Source organism: Orycteropus afer, unplaced genomic scaffold, assembly GCF_000298275.1.
Source record: "Orycteropus afer afer isolate SDZICR_OR568_19922 unplaced genomic scaffold, OryAfe1.0 scaffold00085, whole genome shotgun sequence".
NCBI classification, from domain to species: Eukaryota; Metazoa; Chordata; class Mammalia; order Tubulidentata; family Orycteropodidae; genus Orycteropus; species Orycteropus afer.
This window is the reverse complement of record NW_006921672.1, coordinates 10,306,098-10,319,400: the sequence shown is the minus strand read 5'-3', so window position 1 is coordinate 10,319,400 and position 13,303 is coordinate 10,306,098. Positions and strand designations below refer to the sequence as shown.

General features: G+C 48.5%; 1 protein-coding gene across 1 annotated transcript; it reads right to left on the bottom strand.

Moving 5' to 3' along the window:
* Positions 1-799: 799 nt before the first annotated feature.
* EIF1 (eukaryotic translation initiation factor 1) lies at positions 800-2,601 on the bottom strand. The gene is made up of 4 exons (XM_007942126.2): positions 2,571-2,601; positions 1,726-1,889; positions 1,368-1,469; positions 800-844 (listed from the first exon to the last, which is right to left on the bottom strand). Exons 1-4 carry the CDS (start codon positions 2,599-2,601, stop codon positions 800-802), a joined length of 342 nt encoding a protein of 113 aa, XP_007940317.1.
* Between the last annotated feature and the right edge of the window lie 10,702 nt (positions 2,602-13,303).

The window sequence follows — 13,303 nt, the reverse complement described above, 5'->3', positions numbered from 1 at the left end:
TCTGAAAACAAGTTTTATTTAAATAAGAGTTTAAATACATTACATAACATTTAAACTGAAGGGAAAAAAAAACAAACAAAAACCAGTTGTTACTTCACATGGCATTGGGCAGCTGTTGCTAGTTAAGTTGCAAGCTGTAGGGCTAGCTATGTGTCCGATACATCAGCTTGAAGTTTGTTCCCTTGTCAAAAGTTTTAACTCAGGTTGGCCTCACATTCTGGTGTTCCTTGGACAGGCCTTAGCTAGGATATGTCTGGTCAAAAAGAATACAGACCTTGGTGGCAAGCCAGATATACTGTCACCTCACTAGAGGGAAGGTGGCTTCTCCTAAGCTCTGCCTACCTTGTCAACTTGAGACACACCAGGGGATCTTTCTTTTGCTACCAAAGGCTCCCTCTAGTGGGACAGCTGCCTCACCCCATCCTCTCAGCTTCTCCAAGGGCTGTTAAGGTGGTGGGTGATGTTCTTTTAGACAGGGGAACTTCTGGCCAGACATAGCCATTTGTGATCTTGGGGCTCCGAGCTTGGCTGAAACATCACATTACTGCTTTGTCTCAGGCTGGGCACTGCCAGGTGCCTATTGCTTGACCTCTGTTTAAATGAGGGACTTCAAGACTAGACAGCATGGCTCTTTTCAGTTTATTGCATGAAGGAGTTACACAGTCCCAAGTTAAAAGTGGACCCCAAATGGTTACATCACATAAGCTGTGAGGTTTTAAACTTGTGACAAGGGACAGAAGGGAAATTTTCTACTCATTGCAAGGAAATCCTCACTTAAGCTTCAGTGAGCCACAAGCACTTAAAACCCATGAACCTTCAGCTGGTCGTCCTTAGCCAGTCCAATCTGCAATGAGAAAAAGGGCATAGTATTAAGGAGGGGGCAGGTAAAGCCTAGTTTTAATGCCAATACTCCTGGCTTCCCGTTATGCAGAGCGACAACCCCATGTACAATGGTTTTCAACTGCAGGTATGCTATTATCACCTCTCTGAACATCTTGTGCCCAAGTTCCACCTGCACAGATGTTGAATTAGGGTCACCAAGGAATAATCTCTACAACTATTATTAAGAACATACTTTAATACATGTAAAATTTCATTTTTTTAAACCTAGTATTTTACAAAATAAGTTCAGAAACAATCTCACATCCTTTTGAAAGCCAGTGTGCAATTTTAACTTACATCTTTAAAGTAGATCTACAAACACAGTAAACTTAAAGGCAGACCAGTCCCTTCTGTTATTTGATTCAACTGTTGCCTTGCCTTTCCTTATCAATCCAACCAAACCACCCCAGCAGAAACTGACCAGGTAGGACCTGAGCTTTGGCACAGGAGGTACAAGCAGATCACCAAGAAGTGACTGAACTCACCTCTACAAGGAACTGGCATATGTTCTTGCGCTGGTCACCCTGTAGCTGAATTACTTCTCCATATTCTGGATGCTCAATGACAGTACCATTGCAGGCAAATTTCTGCAAGCATAAAGGAAGCAAAATAAATTAGACCATAACAATCCCTGGTGGCAAAGCAGCTAAACACTTGGCTCCTAACGGAAAGATGTGGCAGTCTGCTTATATAAAAATTACAGCCTTACAAAGGCTACAGTATAGCTAGGAGTTGGAACAGACTGGAAGGCAATGGGTCCTGGGGACACAGCTAGCACTCTCTTGTGGGTTTGGGTGGGTGGAGTAGTATTTCTGTTTTTTTTTTAAATCATTTGAGACCTACCTTCTTAAATGCCTTCACTAGTTTCTTTTTATCGTAATCATCAGCGATCCCTTGTACAGTGGTAAGGGTCTTCCTGCCGTTTCTCTGTTGAATTCTTATATGGATATAATCCTCAGTCCCAGCAGGAAGTAGGTCATCACCCTTACTTGCATCAGCAAAGGGGTCTGGAAAGAAAGATCAAGTTCGTTTAAAGTTGTGGCTCAGATGTGCACTACCCTCCCACTGGACCGAAGAAACTAATACTGCAATTACAGGTCTTGGATCAGATTAGAGGTTGATCAGATTAAAATGTTGGCTCTCTCCAAACAGGTCAGTCCGGGACGGCCGGCTTCCCAGCCTCTGACAAAGCCTGGGCCTCCGCTCCCAAGTCGCCCTCTGAAGCCGATCACGTGTTGGGGGAGCTGGGGCTGGCAAGCAGCGCCCCACCCGGCTGATGCAATCGGCCGGAACCCGAGCTCCCGAGGCGGGCCCGAGCTTCCCACCCCTATTGGCGAGTGCGTTTGTCACTTAGGGCTGGCACCGCCTTTCCCTCCCGGCTCCGGGACAACGGCGGGTGACGTAACGGACGTGACGCAGGGGTGGCAGGAGGGGGCGGGTGTGGCTCCAAGAGACCCGGGAGCCATTAGTAAATTGCGCCACCCGAAACGCCGGGCTCGCCCAAGGGCTGACCTCCTTCCCGCTCCTTCCGGTCGCGCTCAGAAACCGACTCCAGGACCCAGGACTCAACCCCCGAACCTGGACATCTTCCCTTCGTCAAAGTTTCTGAAAGCTCGTATATCTGGCAGCTTTCCAGGCCGTCTCCAGGCCTGGAGCGCCCTGCTCTCCCATCCGGGCCTGTGGCTTACCGAAAGAGTGGAGGTTCTGGATAGCGGACATACGATACGATTCCTTTTCCTTGGTGGAAACGGCCTGCGGAAGGCGGCGGCGGGAGAAGACGGGCGGGGGGGACGGAGCGTCGGGAAGCGAGGGGGCTCGAGGGGGAGGCTGCTGAGTCCTCGGCGGCGGCTCAGTGACTGGGGCGGAGGGGCGGAGCCTGTATTCACTTATATAGCCGCCCCTGTGACGCCAGCGCGCTGCCCTCACGTCCCGGCCCCACCCACGGCTAGGCACCACCGCGGGGTGGGTGGGTGCAGGAGAGCGCTTGCGCAGAAACCGTGTGCTGCGGGAGGGCGTCCTCTCGATTAGCTGAGAGGTGGAATGGGGAGGGAAAGCTTGGTCTGGCTAGGCGCCTGCGCAGTGTGGATGGACGGTTCCTGGGCTGCCCAGAAAAACCAACGTAGGCTTCGGACACGCGTGCGCACTGTGTCCTTTGGCACATTTTACTTTCTTTACTATGTTGCATCCCAACTTAAAGGATAAGGAATTTTTTTTCTCATGGGGTAGGTTCGCATTCCTTAAAAGGGATTTAGACATGAGGCCTCCCCCTAACACGCCAAAATCCCACTATCTCATACCCATCTGTCCACCCTACTCCCGCCTTTGCAAAGATTTATGGCGGCTTTTTGCGGATTGAATCGGCATAAATAATATGATCAAAGCCTTAATCTTACCATTCAGATTAACCTGCCTAGGGAAAGAATGTGCCAAATGCATTGACATGAATTGTTCGTGGGAGAGGAACTGGTTCTGGAGACCCAGAAGAATTTAGGCACTAGAAAGGGTGTCCTTCTTGTTATTCTTGTTATGTGCCGTAGAGTCGGATCCGACTCATAGCGACCCCTCCTTGGGTTTCCAAGGCGTTATCACTACGGAAGTAGATTGCCCCATTTTCTTTCCGAGGAGTGACTGGTGGGTTTGAACTGCTAGCCTTCTGGTTAGCAGTCAAATGCCTTAGGCACTACCAAATTGTGTGGGGTAGAGCCTGCCTGGTGCATTCCTCTAAAACAGTCAACCTTTCAATTTACTTATTGACCTATGTTTTTTTAGCTCGTCTCAAGTGTAGGGGCAATTGGTGACTGAGCCCAGAGGTTTGGGACTCAAAGCCCTCCAGGGGCGCCAGGTAAGGTAAAGGAGTGAAGACAGGCCAAGTATGATGTAATTGGGTGGACTGGGGACCTGGGGAAGGCTGAGGAACTAAAGTTTGCAGCAGTTACTCAGCTCCAGCAGGTTGTGCCAGGTCTTTTCAAGAGAACCTGGGAGTCTGGATATTTACGTAAAATTTCCTGATTTTTAAATATTGCCAACAAATTCAGTATTTGGAAAAATACCATGCAAGCCAAACTCACAAACAAAAGGATGTTGGCTGCCACAGACTTCTAACAGTTAGGGTCACTGCCCTTAGGAAACTGAGGTCTAGTGGGAAACAGGTCTAGTGGGAAACAGAGACTGTAAACAGATAATGACACATGGTGATAGGCAAGAAGAAGAAAATAAACAGGGTGATGTGAGAGAATGACAAGACCAGGGCCTTCTTCCGGTGGGGTTGTCAGAGAAGGCCTCTGAGAAAGTGACATCCCAGCTGATAGAGGGTGGGAAGTAGTCTGCTGTGGGGCAGGGCAAGGGCATGCTGGACAGAGAAGCCCCCAGGTAGGATAAGTTAGGTGTACTTGGTAGTTTTGATGCTGTATTTACTAAGACAGTTTTTGATGAATGACTTAGCTTCCTTGGCATCAGGAAGTGGGGAACCATGGCTAGAGGTCGTGGGCGTCCCAGTGTCTAGCATCCTAATCTGAGAAGCTGAGGACCCAACCCTGTAACTTGGGTCCATGGGTAGCCGTTACCACTATGGGTGTGCCCTCTATCCAGGAACCTTTACGCTGACAGGCATAGCTCTGCTTGAAAGGGGCTTGAAGAGAGTGAATGAGTCAGCGCCGTCCTTCCGGGTGTGCACATATTTGTTGTATGGAAATTAAAAAATAACAATGTGATCTAACTTATCAATCTTTCCTTTTGGGAAAAGATCCTTTGTGTGTCATTTAAAGAAACCCCTTTCTCTCCCTAGTTTTTATAAAAATACTCTGTAGTTTGAAAGTTTAAAAGCTTTGCTTTCCATGTGTAAATCTTTAATCCACCTGGAATTTAATTTTGTGTGTGGTGTGAAAAAGGAGTTGTGTTACACTGGGTTCTCTAGAGAAACAAAACCAGTAAAGCTTATATAGAGAGAGAAAGAGAAATTTATCTTAAGAAAATGGCTCACATGCTTACAGAAGCTGGCAAGTCCAAAGTTCTTGGATCAAATGTCAAGCTGGAGGCTTTTCCTGACTCTTGCACCTGCAGGGGCTGAGGAGCTCAAGGCTGTTGACCCCAATGAATGACGAATCCAAGATCTGCAGGCCGAATGGTGGATTGTTCGCTCATGGACTCAGAGGCGCAACAGAATCCCGATCCACAGAAGAGTGTCTCTTTTCCCAGGGTGTCCAGAAGCAGGCCTGGAAGCAGGCCACACCCCTAGGGAAACTCCCTTTCAATGGATTGGCTGCTCAAAACATTCATCTGATCCCATCATGGGAATCACAACTGCTTAACCCACACAGAATTGTAGTCCAGCAAGTTGACACACAGCTCCAACTATCACCAGCATGTATTATTATTATTTTTTTTCTATGTATACCCAATTAAGGAACTCTGGTGGTACAGTGCCTAAGACGTTTGACTGCTAACCAGAAGATTGGCAGTTCAAACCCACCAGCCTCTGTGGAAAGAAGACCAGGCAATCTACTTCTGTAAAAATTTACTGCCTTGGAAACCCAATGGGGGTCACTGTGAGTTGGAATCAACTCCATGGCAGTTTTTTTTTTTTTTTTTTTTTTTTAAATATATAACCAATTGTCTCAGCACCATTTGTTGAATAGTGTATCCTTTCCACACTGGTTTCTCATGCTTTCTCTATTGCAATCATGTTTCCGTATACCTCTGGATTTGTTTTTGGATTCTGTTTTGTTCCACTGGCCTATTTATCCCTGCGCTATACTCTTTTAATTACGTGGTTACTGTTGTTATTTGCCATCGAGGCGGCTCTGATTCATGATGATTCCACGTACAACAGAGCAAAGGATTGCCTGCTCCTGCACGCTTGCTGTGATTGTCAGTGTATTTGAGTCCATTGTGCCACCTCACTGAGGGTTTCCCTCGTTTTTGCTGGCCCTCTACTTTACGAAACATGATGTGCTTCTCTAGCAATTCGTCTTTCCTGATGATTGTATCGAACGCTATTCTTGTGATCCACGGAGTTTCACAGGCTAATTTTCAGAAGAAGTAGACCAGGAGATCTTTCTTCTTAGACTAGAAGCTCTTGAAACTCTTGGAGCTGTGCTGAAACCTGTCCACCATGGGTGACCCTGCTGGTATTTGAAATATCAGTGCCATAGCTTCCAGCATCATAGTAACATACAAGCCACCGCAGCACCACAAACGGACAGGTGGTGGCTCTTAATCATAGAAGCTTGAGAAAAGATCTTGATGTCTAATAGGATGTGTTCTGCCACTTTGTTCTTCGGAATTATTTTGGCAGTTCTTGGTCTTTGTTTCCTTTTCAGACTTGTGGCTTGTTGCTGCTCCCCAAATCCTGCACCCCAGCCATTCTCTGAAGCTCCCCAGACTTCCTGATCGCAGGTGTTGGGCGGACATACTCTTGCCTTTGCTTGGTACCTTCTTTCCCCCTCTTCTTCATTTGGCTTCTCCCATTCATCCTTCAGGCCTCAGCTGGAACTATCTATCTTCTGAGAAGGCTGTGTTTAGAGGCCCTGCTCTGTGTCCCCACTTCCTCTTTTTGGTATTGATCATGCTGTGTTTGCTCACCTGTTCCCTGGACTGGCTATATAATTTGCTAGGACCAGTACTAAATGTATAGAGGAGGTCCTTTGTTCAAATATGGTAAAGAATTTCAAGACAACTACAGAAGAGCATTAGGCCAATGCAGGACCCTTCTAAGCACGAGGACCTGTATGACTACCCTGGTCACCTGCCCATGAAGGTGGCCCTGCCTCTCCTTTTATTTGTCTCCTCCACTAGGCTGTAAGCTCAAAGAGCGGGGTGCTTGCATACTTCCCCTATTGTGTTCATGTGGTACCTGGCCCATGGCAGTGTCAAATGCTTGTTGAATGACCTCGTGGACGCATATAGTGCTTAGTTAATAGCAGTTACTCAGTCACTTCCTGGCTCCAGGTTGTGACCTCTGACACCCTTAGAGAGGCCTGGAGGCCGAGGGTTGATTAAAAAAAAAAAAAAAAAAAAATCTCTTTCAGAGGCCCAGCTCTGGACCTGGACTCTTGGTGTAGGGTGGGGAGGGTGGCCCAGCTCAGGCACATTCCCCAGGTGCTCCTGCGGTGACCTGGCCAGCCAAGTGGGTGCTTGGTGCCTGGTGCCTGATGCCTGGTGCCAGACTGACCTCATGCACTGTAAACAGTTCTTGCCACAAATGTGCATGCTGGTCAAGGGCAGCATGCGGGTGAGAGGGCAGGCTGTGGCAGGCGCCATGGAGGTGGGAGACCTGGCTATCGAGTGGCCACAAACTTCCCGGGTAACTGGGTTTGCTTCTCAGAATATGTATTTTATGCCCTGTAAAAGGAGAACTGGGTAATTTCTAAGGTCTTTCCTGGATCTAAAGGAGCTCTCTTGGCATACTGAGCAATGCATTTGGTTGCTGTTCTGGTTCCCTAGTACCGCTCTGACAGGAATATACCACAGATGGCATGGCCTTAACAAACAGGAGTTTATTATCTTACAGTCTGGAGGCTTTAAGTCCAAGTTCAAAGTGCCAGGCTCTAGGGGCTGGGTGAAAGCCCTCAACCTTGGGGTCCAGCTCTGCCTCCTGCTCCCAGCCCACTGGAGCTAGAGGCTTTTCTTCACTCAGACAGCTGCTGGCTGCTGAGGCTGAGAAGCCCAAGGTTGACAAGTAAAAAGACACAGCCCCAGTGTTACCAAACCACATGGCAGACCGTTAATTCAAGTCCATTATAAGTCTCAAGGTCGGCAGAGCATGGCAGGCTGCTGAACAATGACACGACTATACACAGGATCCAAGCGTTCCACAAGTTAGAGACCATTCCCCAAGGCTTCTGCTTATATGCAGGAAGCAGACCATATTCCCTAAGGCAGCTACTCAGCTGCTCACAGTAGATTCCACCATGGAGTTGATTACCAGTCTCATCATGGGGAATACTACATCCAGCTGCCCAGCCATTCAACCAGGCCCAGCCAAATTGACACACAAACAGCTACCACAGTTGCTAACAAGAAGGTTGGTGGTTCAAACCCACCAGCTGCTCTGTGGAAGGAAGATGAGGCAATCTACTTCCATAAGGATTGGAAACAGCCTTGGAAACCCAATGAGGGTTGCTATGAGTTGGAATCGACTTGATGGCAGTGGTTTTTTTTTTTTTTTGGTTTCTTGGGTCTAAAAGGAGTTCTGGTGGCACAATGATTAAGCACTCAGCTGCTAAATGAAAGCAGCAGTTTGAATCTACTACCTGCTCCCTGGAAGAAAGATGTGCCAATCTGCTTCCATAAAGATTTACAGCCTAGGAAACCCTATAGGGCAGTCCTACTGTGTCCTATAGGATCACTATGAGTTGGAATTGACTGGATCTAAAGTCCGAAGCTCTGACTCCCTGTAAAAAGCATGTGGAGATGGGGTCCTCTGAATTGTAACTTCGCTGGGGGAGAGATAATCACCATTGGCAATGTCAACCTGAAGTTGATGCCTGTGAGGCGGAAGTCAGACGTGCCACCACCCTCCAACCTTTCTCCCTCCCACGAACTCTCCTTCCCTGCTGGGTTCCATAATTTGTTGCAATGCCACACAGAACTCACAGATAAAGCTCAACAATTCTGGTTTTTTTTCCCCATAATTTATCCCATCACTCACCTGTCAGTTTATCGTACTGCAGTGCCTTGAGTGTTGCTGTGAGGCTGGAGACTTAAGTCACCAGTATTTCAAATACCCGCAGGGTTACTCATGGTGGACAGGTATCAGCAGAACTTTCAGACCAACTTGGAAGAAGGAAGGCGCCATCCACTTCTGAAAAAATTGACCACTGAGAACATTATGAATAGCAGTGAAACACTGTCTGATATATTACTGGAAAACTTTATGGGGTTTATTAGGGAAGGTAACAGGTTACAATTCAGGATGAGAAACAAGTCAGGATATAGTTCTTCAATCAAGACAGCTTTGTCTCAGCCGTGCTGCTGACAGGCTTCTCTCTGGCCTTGGCCTCTGCTCTGCTTGGACCAGTGTTCCAAAGCTCTTCTAACTTTGCTGAATAGGTGCCCAGAGAGGCACCCTATTTGGCCAGCAAGGCATTCCGCTTTCTTGCTCCATGCACTGGGAAGCCACAGGCTCTGTCTTGTGCTGGTCTCTTGATTCTCCTGCCTCTGTTGACGCTGTCCCTCTGCTGTCTCTGCCAGGGAGGTCCCCCGCAGGGATCTCGGGTCCAAGGATGCATTCTACTCCTGGCTGCTCTTTTTTGGTAGTAGTGAGATCTTCCTTTTCTGCCTCTGGGCTGGCTCATTTTAAGCATAGAATGGCAAAACTGACCAATCCTCATGTTAGGGTTCCATATATCTTATTTCCAGGTTCTCACACCCACAAGGGTGCCACGTACCTTATTTACATTGTTCACAACCTACTTGGTCTCTTTGGTGGATCACAAGCATTTCACATTTCCACAGTCCCATTAGTCATCTGGTAGGAGTCACAAAGACCTTGGCTAGAAGAGCCATACTAGGTAATTCACTGCACCACACTCCCCTGCAGGGAGCGTTTCCAAGAAGGGCCTACAGGGGGAGCTGGTGCCTGGGAGATTGTGAGGTAATGATGGAGCTGGGCGAATTTGTTTGAGAATGACATCTGTGCCTGCTGGGTTGGGTATGCTGGGCTTCTTCAGCCGTGGTCCTGGCCTGGGGTGGCCTGGGGCAGGCACTGGCTCTGGAGTAGCCACAGCTGAGTATCACCTTCACCTCTTCCTGCCTGGGTGACTCAACCTTGCCCAGCCTCCATTTTCTCATCTGTAAAACAGGGCCAATAATACTATACTGTCCTGGTGGTACAGTGGCTAAGGCATTCAGCTGCTAATCACAAGGTTGGTGGTTCAAACCCACCAGCCACTCCATGGGAGAAAGATGAGGCAGTGCTTCTGTAAAGATTTACAGCCTTAGAAACCCTATGGGGCAGTTCTGCTGTGTCCTATAGGGTCATTAGGGATCAGAATCAACTTGATGGCAGTGGGTTTGGTCCTCTTAGGTTGTTGACATTAAAAGAGGAGAATACATTGGATAAAAGTGTGAAGCTGTTAAACCCTTAAATAGATGATGCCAGTATCTCAGAGGGGAGGGAGAGAGGGGCCTCTGAGGGTAGCAGGACCGTTACTTACAATGGGGAGAGGATACAGGAGGGCACTCTGCTGCCTGTCCTCAGACGTGGCAGGGCATGGCTATGTGGGGCACCTGGAGACCCTTGGCCCTGTGATGACATTCCCCAGGGCCCCGAACGTGATGCAGAAGCTGCAGAACCCCCTTCCGCCCCCACACAAGGGATTGCATCCTCTGGGAAAATAGGCGTCTCCATGGCAACCAGGGCAGCTGGGTGATCTGGTCCAAGGGGCCTCCCTGTAGTGCCACAGAAGACCCTGTGTCACAGAGAGAATCTTGGGGAGGTGAGAGCCCTTGTCACAGATAGGACTGAACTTCTGGGCAGCCTGGTGGCCTGTTGTCTTGGCATCAGATTTAACTTGATCTAAAGCAAGTCAGATCGACGTGCTATTTCTTGCATTCCTTATTTGGAACCCAGCACCCACGCATATAAACGGCTGGAATAGTGTCCCCACCTCCATGCACTAGACCCGCAAACAAGGCTGCTATTCTCACTGACTGTGCTTGATGCAACTCTGAGCCGATCTGGGGCTGGCGGGGGGAGGGGGATGTTACTGTGAGACTTGCGTGGTAGGGGCCAGCTGTGGTTCTGCTAATGAATGTTACCCCTTCACCCCCCACCCACCCAGGGTGTAGACTGGGACAGGAGGGCACCTTATGGGGTGCTGGGAATGATGGTGATATTGACCCAGTGCTACATATTCATCAAGCTACTGTGCCCTCTGGGTGGATTTCCTTGCCCTCCCCCATCTCTCCCCCACCCCACTTTCTGTTTCTCACTTCCTCCCTTGCCAGGGACTCATTCCTGCCCAGCTGGCAGGCACACCTGTCTCTGCTGGCAGAGAGTTGCCTTAGCAGCTGCTTCTCCCTCCTTCCCCTCCTCTACCCCCTCCTCCGGATGGGGTGTGGGGACAGCCTCATTTTGGAAGAGGTTTAAAGGCCAGAGCCCTGGTTCCTCTCCCCTGGGCAGGGGCTGCCACGATAGCCAAACTGCAGACTGCTGAGTGCCAGGCTGGGCTGGGGAAGGAGTTGGAGAGAGGCCGGCCTTTGCACTTCCTCCAAGGAACCAGGCCAGGGTTCAGATGCCCATCCACAGAGCCAGGGGCCCTAGAGAAGGGAAGGAGTGCTGGGCTCAAGTGCACATGCTCACCTGGAGCACAGGGGGCCCTGCACTCTGCCTGGATCGAGTTCCCTAGGTGGACGGGTGGGCGTTCCAGGTGGAAGGACCTGGGCCCTCTCCCAGGAGAAGAGGCAGATGTGTTTGAGTGGAGCAGTCTGCCTTGGACTGAGACCACAGAGCCTCCAACTGCCTTTTTTTTTTTTTTTCTCCAAGGGTGGCCTCTGCTCAGCCAGCACCAGCTCCATAGCTAGGCCCAGCCTATCCTTCCTGTGCACCGTGAAGAACTTCTCCTGCCAACTGTAACAGAGCAGATTTCATTTAGAAGCCCAGAGAGGAAGGGCAGGGTGTGTGCCTTTTGAGGCACAGCCAGGGGTCCCCACGGCCTCCCTTTCAGCCACATGCCTGTCCTCCCTTGCTCTCAGCTGTTGTCACTGTGCAGGTCTGGTCCCAAGCCTGTGTCACCTGGGGATACCTGGGCCTCCTTGGGCAGGTTCTGCTCGCTCCTGCACCCACCCATCCTCCCAAACGAAATCCAAGTCCCAAAGAGGAAATAAGAAGGATTTGATAGACCTGCAGGGCCTCAGCAGCCATGAGCCACATGTGGCCCTTGGGCTCTGGAAATGGGGTTAACCTGAGAGGAGATGTGCTGTGAGTATAAAATCCCCATGGGGTTTGAAAGACTTAGCATGGAAAATAATTGGAAAATATCTCGTTAACAATTTTATATTGATTACTTACTGAAATGATAATGCTTTGGATAAATGAAACAAACTCATTGCCATCAAGTCAGATCCGACTCATAGCAACCCCTCCTTGGGTTTCCTAGGTGGTATCTCTACGGAAGTAGATTGCCCAATCTTCCTTTCAAGGAGTGGCTGGTGGGTTTGAACCGCCAGCCTTCTGGTTAGCAGTCAAATGCCTTAGGGACTACACCTGATATATAGGGTTAAATAAAATGTTGTCATTGTTGTGGTTAGGTGCCATTGAGCTGGCCCTGACTCATAGTGACCCCATGTACAACAGAATGAAACACTGCTCAGTCTTGTGCCAGCCTCATGATCCTTGCTATACCTGAGGCCATTGTTGCAGCATCTGTGTCAGTCCATCTCATTGATGGCCTTCCCCTTTTTCATGGACCTTTCACTTTACCAAGCATGATATCCTTCTCCAGGGAATGATCCCTTCTGACACCATGACCAAAGCAGATGAGACAAACTCCGGCCATTCTCGCTTCCAAGGAGCATTCTGGCTGCACTTCTTCCAGGACAGATTAGTTCATTTTCTGGCAGTCATGGTACTTTCAGCATTCTTTACCAGCACCACAACTCAAAAGCATCAACTGTTCTTTGGTCTTCCTTATTCATTGTCTAGCTTTCACATGCATATGAGGCGATTGAAAATACCATGGCTTGGGTTAGGTGCACCTTAGTCTTCAAGGAGACATCCTTGCTCTTCAGCACTTTAAAGAGGTCTTTTGAAGCAGATTTGCCCAGTGCAGTAAGTCATCTGATTTCTTGACTGCTGATTCCATGGGTGTTGATTATGGAATCAAGTAATATGAAATTTTTGACAACTTCAGTCTTTTCTCCATTTATTGTGATGCTGCTTACTGGTCCAATTGTAAGGATTTTTGTTTTCTTTATGTTGAGGTGTAATCCATACTGCAGACTAGTCTTTAATCTTCATCAGTAAGTGCTTCAAGTCATCTTCACTTTCAGCAAGCAAGGTTGTACCAGCATATCACAGGTTGTTAACAAGTCTCCTTCCAATCCCGATGCCGTGTTCTTCTTCATATGTCCAGCTTCTTGGATTATTTGCTCAGTATGCAGGTTGAATAAGTATGGGGAAAAGATACAACCCTGATGTACTCCTTTCCTGATTTTAAACCATGCAGTATGCCCATTTTTGTTCAAATGGCAGCCTCCTGGTCTATGTACAGGTTCCTCATGAGCACAATTAAGTGTTCTGGAATTTCCATTCTTATCAATGTTATCCATAATTTGTTATGATTCACATAGTTGAATGCTTTTGCATAGTCAATAAAACACAAGTAAACATATTTCTGGTATTGTTTGCTGTGGTAGCTATGTTTGTGTGTCAACTTGGCTGTGCCTGGTTGAGTGGCTGGGCAGGTGGATGTAGTATTCC

What these genes read in the sequence shown, in the direction of transcription:
- EIF1 (XM_007942126.2), bottom strand. Translation starts at nt 2,601, where the DNA reads ATGTCCGCTATCCAGAACCTCCACTCTTTCG. An exon ending in CCAGAACCTCCACTCTTTCG is followed by an intron (nt 1,890 to 2,570) that starts GTAAGCCACAGG and finishes CTTTCTTTCCAG; the next exon opens with ACCCCTTTGCTGATGCAAGT. An exon ending in TAGTGAAGGCATTTAAGAAG is followed by an intron (nt 1,470 to 1,725) that starts GTAGGTCTCAAA and finishes TTATGCTTGCAG; the next exon opens with AAATTTGCCTGCAATGGTAC.